We start from the raw sequence: 8,946 nt of genomic DNA, 5'->3' as shown, positions 1-8,946 counted from the left end.
TGTGTATTGTTAAAATTTATACATGGCGTACATATTCTTTTGTGGACTTTGTTACTTGAGAATTTAGACAACGTGCGAGCTGCCAGGTTCTGTTATCAATATCATTAACACAAGCTGTTCCGAGTGGTTGCCTTTCAATAAAAAGAATAAACAAATATTCGCAAATAAATTGAACTTATTTTATAACTGACAAGTAGNATGCTTCCTAGAAAGGGGTTTCCTATTTACAATTTACGCGAATGTACTTAAGTATATGTTTATATTATTTAGCTTTACAAATAGGATTCAATAAGTATTTTAAGTTTCAATAAAACATATTTGACCTAAACCTTAAATATTTAAATTCCTTAAAGAAATATGATTTTTATGAACTAAAAACAGCTTTCAAATAGCTTTTTCAAAAGGCCTTCAGAAGTACGTAATACAAAAGCCCTTCTGGAAGCTCTTCTTTGAGTAGCGAAAGCAGAAGCCCTTCAATTTGTGCCACTCCGTACAAAAAAGGAAGGAGAAAGGAATGACTTTCAGGAAGGCCGTTTGGAAGAGACTTTAACTCAGGAAATTATCTACTGCGTATTATGTGTGACCCCTCAGCCCTGTACCTGTTCAGAAACTTGCACTTTTTGGCATTTTCCTGCAGATAAAAAATTATATTTTAGCTAAATAAACTAAACCTAAACAGAAAGAAGATGAACTCACCAGATATTGTTCAAAATGTTAGAAAAAATGTTTCATTATCGATTTTCGACTACTAATGATTTTTTTTTGTTTTAAGCAAAAATCTGCTTAAAATTTGATGGGTGTCTGCATTGACTTTCACTAAAAACCAGGACAATTTAAGTGTGGACCAGGACACCGGGACAACTTGTTTAAAACAGGACAACTCCTGGAAAACCGGGTCGTCTTTCAGCCCTAGTCTATGGTAACTATGCCCGACAGATCCGCGTACCTTTGTGTATTCATTTCCATAGCGCGCTCTTAAGGTGCCCACACTCACCGACGTGTACCACAGTATAGACAGTAACCAACCTTTTTGGGTTGTTGTTGTAGTAGTCGTTGTTGTTGTAGTTATATTCACTCCTGAGGAAGGCACGGGGTTGTGTGCTGCTATTTAATGGCCTTCCTCAGACTTTTTCTTAGATTCCAGGGTTGTGTGCTGTATTGTTATTAGATAAATAAATTTAAGGAATTGTCAAATCGTGATTTTATTATTAAAGAAAATTATAAATGGTGTTGAAAAACCAAACAAACGCTCGTGCGAAAGCTCTATTTTTGTGTATTGTTAAAATTTATACATGGCGTACTTATTCTTTTGTGGACTTTATGTTACTTGAGAATTTAGACAACGTGCGAGCTGCCAGGTTCTGTTATCAATATAATTAACACAAGCTTTTCCGAGTGGTTGCCTTTCAATAAAAAGAATAAACAAATATTCGCAAATAAATTGGATTTATTTTATAACTGACAACTAACCTACGCTTTTTGTTCTTTTCTCCATTTTAATTTTGACTCCTTATTACCGCCAACAACTTTATGTGTATACATATTTACAAGCTGTCAAAATTTTGCGTAGTCCTACGAGCTAGGTAAAAACTATGGCATTCGTATTCACAACGAGAAATCTCAAAATTTTTGTTTGGTCTTTCCAAATTTTCTCTTTTTAATCAGTTGGCAAAGGCCCTCAGTGGCAGCGCTCCGAGCGTTGAGATAGTAATTTCATGTCAATTAGTAGAAAAGTTCCATGTTGAAAAAACTTTTTATTATGGCGAGAAAATTTTACATTTCTGCTGTGCCAATTCGTAACTTTTTACTGTTGGAAATTTTTGACAGTTGCTCTGGTTCAAAAGAAGTTGAGCAATTAAAATCAGAAATTATACAAAAAAGACTTGTCTTTACTGACATTTATTCTTCTAGAACTAAAAGCCATGAATTTATTAGACGCCTTAGTAATAAAATCAAACCATCAGGCCGGGTTGAAAATTTTCATTCACCTCATAGTTAACAAAAATTTACAATCCGTAGTACTTTTCTATCAATTCGCAAATGCGTTTAATTTAAATCGTTTAGAAAATGCGTCATTTATGTATACCATTTTATGTGGAATTATTCAATAAATTTCGTTTTACATTATACTTTTTGAAACTATTTGGAGTTAATTATTTTTTGTTTCATAAAAGCAANTACTTGAGAATTTAGACAACGTGCGAGCTGCCAGGTTCTGTTATCAATATCATTAACACAAGCTGTTCCGAGTGGTTGCCTTTCAATAAAAAGAATAAACAAATATTCGCAAATAAATTGGATTTATTTTATAACTGACAACTAACCTACGCTTTTTGTTCTTTTCTCCATTTTAATTTTGACTCCTTATTACCGCCAACAACTTTATGTGTATACATATTTACAAGCTGTCAAAATTTTGCGTAGTCTCACGAGCTAGGTAAAAACTATGGCATTCGTATTCACAACGAGAAATCTCAAAATTTTTGTTTGGTCTTTCCAAATTTTCTCTTTTTAATCAGTTGGCAAAGGCCCTCAGTGGCAGCGCTCCGAGCGTTGAGATAGTAATTTCATGTCAATTAGTAGAAAAGTTCCATGTTGAAAAAACTTTTTATTATGGCGAGAAAATTTTACATTTCTGCTGTGCCAATTCGTAACTTTTTACTGCTGGAAATTTTTGACAGTTGCTCTGGTTCAAAAGAAGTTGAGCAATTAAAATCAGAAATTATACAAAAAAGACATGTCTTTACTGACATTTATTTTTCTAGAACTAAAAGCCATGAATTTATTAGACGCCTTAGTAATAAAATCAAGCCATCAGGCCGGGTTGAAAATTTTCATTCACCTCATAGTTAACAAAAATTTACAATCCGTAGTACTTTTCTATCAATTCGCAAATGCGTTTAATTTAAATCGTTTAGAAAATGCGTCATTTATGTATACCATTTTATGTGGAATTATTCAATAAATTTCGTTTTACATTATACTTTTTGAAACTATTTGGAGTTAATTATTTTTTGTTTCATAAAAGCAACTTTGCGTGCTTGGAAGGCGTGTGTACCAATAATTTCATCCCTAGCATATTCATCCCCGAGGAAGGCAGTCGCCAAATTCACCGAAGGTTGTTTACTGGTTATATTATGACGTGTACGTATGCCGTGTCTGTTTGACGTGAGATACTCAAAATTGAGCAAAACTTATGCTCGTACGGTAACGTAACAAACAGCTGCTTTCGGTTGTTTACATATTTACAAAATACACCGGTGCCGAAATGAATCAAGAATATCTGAACTATATGGTTTATACAAAAAATACAAGGACAAAAAAAGTTCAGAAGGTATAAAGTTTGACCATTCGAAATTGGGATAATGGTGGTTATCAAATCCAAGTGTTCCGACGAAGGAAAACATTGGAGCCTGATGAATTGTTCTCACACACAAGGATTTCGCCGCCTGTGTATGAATTGCTTTTAAGATTAGTGAGCGATTCTTTGAGGAAGCCAAAACAGCGGATTGGTCCTGAGAAAAGACTATCTTTGGTTTTGCTGTAAGTATATCTATTCAGAAAGCGAGACTTCAAGTCCATTAATATTTCCTTCATAATGGTCGTTAAGACATTTGTCACAAGGTGTATCTGTGAAGAGCATTGCATGGAGCTATAAGTTAGGTGAAACGACTGTGCGAAAAATAATACAAGAAACTTGTGAAGTTATCTGGCGGCTACTTTCCCCAGTCTACGTTAGCGAACCTACTGAATCTCAGTACAAGAACATTGCTAAGGATTTTGTTGATAAATGGAACATTCCAAACTGTGTTGGTGCAATAGATGGCAAACATGTTGCAATCAAGTGTCCAGCGAATTCAAGTTCGATGTTTTACAACTACTAAAAACTCTTAAGCATCGTCCTGATGGCCGTTTGTGATGCCAAATATACCTTCACTGCAGTAAGCGTCGGAAGTTATGGTAGTCAAAGTGACGGAGGTATTAAAATATATCTATACTAATTATATAAAGAGAAGTCCCTTTTTTTTGTAACAGGTAATCTCGCGAACGGCTGGTCCGATTTTCATGAAATTTTGTATACAAATAGCTTTCGGTAACCGCCATGTTTTAGGCTAAAAAAATTTTACTTTTTTTCGGGTAGGTGGACCAGGGACCAGTCTATTCGAAAAAATCTTATTATGATCCGATTTGCTTAAAATTTAGTACGTAAGTAGCTTTTTAGCATATATTAGCATATATGACCCATTTTTTCCGGGAAGTGGTCCAGGGACCGATCTATTCGAAAAAATCGTATTTACGGTCCGATTTGTTTAAAATTCGGTACGTAGGTAGCTTTTTAGTATATATTAGCATATATGATCCATTTTGTCCGAGAAGTGGACCAGGGACCGATCTGTTCGAAGTATTCGTATTTATGGTCCGATTTGCTTAAAATTCGGTACGTAGGTAGCTTTTTGCCTGGATAAGCTTATAGATTCCTGTTTTCCAATTTTCATGCAATTTCGAATATAAATAGCTTTAAGTAACGACCATATCAAGGAGCCAATTCGGCACTAGGCGAGATTTTTTTGCGCCAATCAGAAACAACGGGTACTGTCAAAATATAATTATAATATATAATATATCTCAACTAATATATATTTAGAAAGCCGTTTGTTAGTTTTCGCAAGGCTCGAGAGCGGCTGAACCGATTTTTTTGAAACTGCCACCTGCCGCACGTGTCCCAAGGATGGTTTTAGGCTAAAAAAAATCTATATGTAAAGGGGGAGTGGCACTTCCCATACAAACCGAATTTCTCATGCTACATATCTCTGAAAGTGTGCATGGTAGAGTTTTGGAAATTGGTATGGAGATATACGAAATCAATCGCATACCCTTGGAGAAAAATTTTAGCTATTGTAAAAAGGGGTGTGCAAAAACGTGCTGCCAAGTGGTGCTGAAGTCGAGCTATTACTAAAAATAGCCAAGTGAGAAAAGGGGCCGTGAAGGTCAGTTTAAATCGACCTGTTGCACCATTGAGTATATCGAACGCTCCTGCGTTGCAATTGGCCCAATGGATGTGATTTTCCAATATTATTATACGTTCAAACTTTTAAGGTATTTCGTCTAAAATAAGTATATGTATATTGCATTTCTGTAGAACAATGATTCGCACTCATTTTGAAATTGCCACCTACTATACTGTAAAGCTTCTAGGACATTCACTATAGAACCGGATCATTGTTGCCGCCAGGGAGTGAAGAGGAAAAAATTTATTTCGCTTTGCGAATAACCGTGCTATGAAATTCCGCATAACTGGAGAATTTCAAGAACTTCTTCACGGATATAACACTTTCCTTAGGTTATTTAAAGCGGAAAATGACCACCAAACCCTAATCTTAGCAGACAAGTGTGCCAATGAAAATCGTAAACGTGAATAGTTGGTGAAAATGTTTGACCAAAAAGTTTCAATAAAATATATAAAAATTTTGGGCGGGACGAAGTTCGCCGGTTCTGCTAGTATAATATAAGTTATTCCACCTAATGCACATGTATGTATGTGTATTTTACAGGAATTTTTCAACTTTCACCATTTGGGCAGAACTTGATGCGAAATACTCTGCCATTACCGCCCCCGCGCCTTTATCTACACAGTCACCAGAACCATTACCACATTATTTCGTTGGCGATGCTGCATTCCCGTTGAAAAGAAACTTGATGCGACCATATCCCGGTTCTAACTTAACAAGAACCAAGCGGCTTTTTAATTACCGTCTTTCACGGGCACGTAGGGTTATAGAAAATAGTTTTGGAATATTAACGGCGCGATGGAGAATACTTCGCACAGCGATCGAATATGACCCTAAAAATTTTGAAAAAATAGTGCTAGCCTGCATTGCTTTACACAATTTCATAATTTTAAACGATCACAATCGTTGGTATTGCCCTGAAAACTATGTTGATCGACAAGATGCAGGTAACATCGTTCATAGTGGGAATTGGCGACGCGAAATAAATAATGGACCCTCTTTACCACGTATGTGGTCAACAGTTCGGAGAGCCCCAACAAGTGCATTCAATATCCGAGATATACTTGCTAATTATTTCATAAATGAGGGAGCTTTACCATACCAAGATGACATAGACCTTTCCATTAGTGGACCCTACATATAAAATTCCAACACATGTGTAGAAAACATAAACATAAAATCAATTCATATGTAAATGTTTATTTATGAATTCTTAGATATATTGAACCAAATTTAAACTGGGACACGACATTTTAGCAAGTTCTGGTTATTTTTCTTTAGTTTATTTAATGTTTGATATTTTTTTTAATGAAATTATAACCTATTACTTAGCAAAAATCATATACAGTGGCGCTCGCGTAAATAGCACACTTTAATTTTCCACAATATTCACAATGTTTTACCTGATACAATTCTTTTCGTTAATTTAATTATATTAATAAGATTTTAAACCATAAACCATATGCTTAAAACTTTGTGGTTTATAGTTTAACATCTTATTAATATAATTAAATTAACGAAAAAAATTTATCAGGTAAAAAATTTTGAATATTGTGGAAAATGAAAGTGTGCTATTTACGTAAGCGCCACTGTATATGATAATAGGCTATAATTCTATAAAAAAATATAAAACATTAAATAAACTAAAGAAAAATAACCAAAACTTGCTAAAATGTCGCGTCCCAGTTTAAATTTGGTACCCTGTATGTAATTTATATAAATCAATAAACTTAAAACTTCTTTGCCCTACTGTAAATTCATGTAGTTAAAAATATTTGCAAATATTTTCATTTATCAGGTAGTTCATTTAGTATCACAAAATTCAGGTGCAAAATATGCACATTTCAGGTTACATACATATTTCAAAATTCAGCCTTTTCGTACTAACTAGAACCATTGTATAACAAAAAAAATATATATATATGTATACTCCAAAACAAGCTGTTAAATTTCCATTACGACTAGTTATTTTTTAACTTTTTTAATTTTGTTTGCATTTTTTTAATTTAAAAGCTTACATTAGGTTCGTTCGCGTAGCTGTTAATTGTTCATGTTTAACCAAAACTTACAAGTTTTTGCGTTCGCGTACGCAAAAAACTTGCAAAGTAGGGGAAATTGAGAGAGCAAAGTGACATTTCATTTTGAGGGGAAGCTGCTGGATTCTGTTGGAAAAATTTTTGCCAACAGGAAAACAGCTGGTTGGCATTTACGCAAATCACAAAATTGAATTTGATGGTTTGGAAGTTAAAAATTACAAAATGCGACTAATTAAACTTGTAAGAAGTAAGTAGTTATTTGTTTAATCAATAAACTGTGCCAGGAAACAAAAATTATATCAGCTGTTCGTCTAACTTGCAAGTTTCTGCAAATTTTCTGTTCGCGTACTATTTTGGATATTTCTCTCTTGTGAGCGAACAGATGACATTTCGCCGGAATTTGGCAGTTGGTTGGTTTCTGTTGGAGATTTTAAACGAACGCACCTATTGATGAATTGCAATCAGATGGTAGACGTTTCCTTAAAATATTAATTTCACTTCAATTTGTAATATTTTATGTCACATAAATCTGCGGTTATCAAAAATTTACTGCTGTCAAAAAATTTCATTTCACACAGCAGATTGGCAAAACTGTCTCACCATAGTAAAAATATTATTCAAAAGCTTTCCTCATAGAAATGTGTTACCGATTCACACACGCCCTTAGTAATAAATAACTGAAACAAAATTCACTGTACGAGTAAGGTTAAAAAATAAATAAAAAATCAATTACAAAACAACTAAGAAACGGAATCCTCATTCTGGCTCCTGTTGCTCCTCGAAAGCCACCAACATCATTCGTTGCATGGTCCGGGTTTGTTTAGCTGCACTCATTTTGGAAATCATAGTGACAATCATTTTTCCAAATGAGTCCACTGTTGTGCTGCTGCATTCATTATCCGTTTGCAGACACTTTTTTTTGATGATGTCAATAGCTTCCAACAAGTTCTTCTCAACATCATCGCTTTTGTCGCGTTTTTTTCTACTTGATGCTGTGACTGGGGTGGAGCAGGTGACAAAGATGGCGGAGATGAAGCTTGCATGAGTGATCTTGATGGCGATGAGGAATCAACACAAATGCACGCTGGTGGCGATGTGGATGGTACAGATACCATTATTGGTTGGCGATGGCGATGGCAGAGGCACATATATCGGCGGCGAAGGTGAGGGCACGAAATCCACAATCAGAGGTGTCGGCACGGCCACCTCCGGACACACGTTTTGGGAACAGCGAGTTCTGTTAAGGAAGCATATTTGTATTAATCAAATTATGAGCATATTTCACCTGTTTTTCTACTTACGGACGAGGAATCAGGTGGGGCTTTAAAAATTGCATACTTTCAAGCAGATACCACGGTTTATAATACTCCGCGCCACTGCCTGATGGTGCTGCAGATTTTCGGACTTCTCTGCCATACCGGTCACGGAGAGCTATCCACCTCCGCATACATAGCTCACCTTTCAAAGAATTATAATATATATTTAAAAATACGAATAATTAGAATTTTCACTCACCACTTGTGTGCAACTCCTCCCATCTCTTTCTTCCATGGAACTTATAATAGGGATTACCCTTATCATACAGCTCCTTGTTTGCCTCCACCAAAGATATTAATTTTTCATCATTCATTTCTTATTTTCTCTTTCTAAAAAACTTGTGTAAATAAACTCGCGAAATGAAATTGTGTCGCTGCTTTGGTTTGTTTACATATTTTGCTTGCATCGACACAATGTTGCCATTCATCTGTTTGCATACATGCTTTTACATACATCCGAGTTATCAATTGCAAATTTTATTTGTATAATAAGCCAAAACCAAAAAGCAACAAATGCAAATAGTTCATTTATCTATATTTAACATTATTAAACATTGCTTTTAAATTATTTTAATGAAAAATTTA

General features: G+C 34.8%; 1 protein-coding gene and 1 pseudogene across 1 annotated transcript; one reads left to right on the top strand and one right to left on the bottom strand.

Annotated features, from left to right (window-relative positions):
* The first annotated feature begins 3,905 nt into the window (after positions 1-3,905).
* LOC108359759 (putative nuclease HARBI1) lies at positions 3,906-6,501 on the top strand (annotated as a pseudogene).
* A 1,575-nt stretch (positions 6,502-8,076) lies between these two features.
* Positions 8,077-8,675, bottom strand: LOC108359758 (uncharacterized). The gene is made up of 3 exons (XM_017611780.1): positions 8,561-8,675; positions 8,347-8,503; positions 8,077-8,282 (listed from the first exon to the last, which is right to left on the bottom strand). The coding sequence occupies exons 1-3, from the start codon at positions 8,673-8,675 to the stop codon at positions 8,114-8,116; spliced, it is 441 nt and encodes a 146-aa protein (XP_017467269.1). The 3' UTR covers positions 8,077-8,113.
* Positions 8,676-8,946: the final 271 nt, after the last annotated feature.

This window comes from Rhagoletis zephyria, unplaced genomic scaffold, assembly GCF_001687245.7.
Source record: "Rhagoletis zephyria isolate East Lansing unplaced genomic scaffold, Rhagoletis_zephyria_1.1 Rzeph_scaffold_00454, whole genome shotgun sequence".
Classification (NCBI taxonomy): domain Eukaryota; kingdom Metazoa; phylum Arthropoda; class Insecta; order Diptera; family Tephritidae; genus Rhagoletis; species Rhagoletis zephyria.
This window is presented reverse-complemented; position numbering and strand designations above follow the sequence as displayed.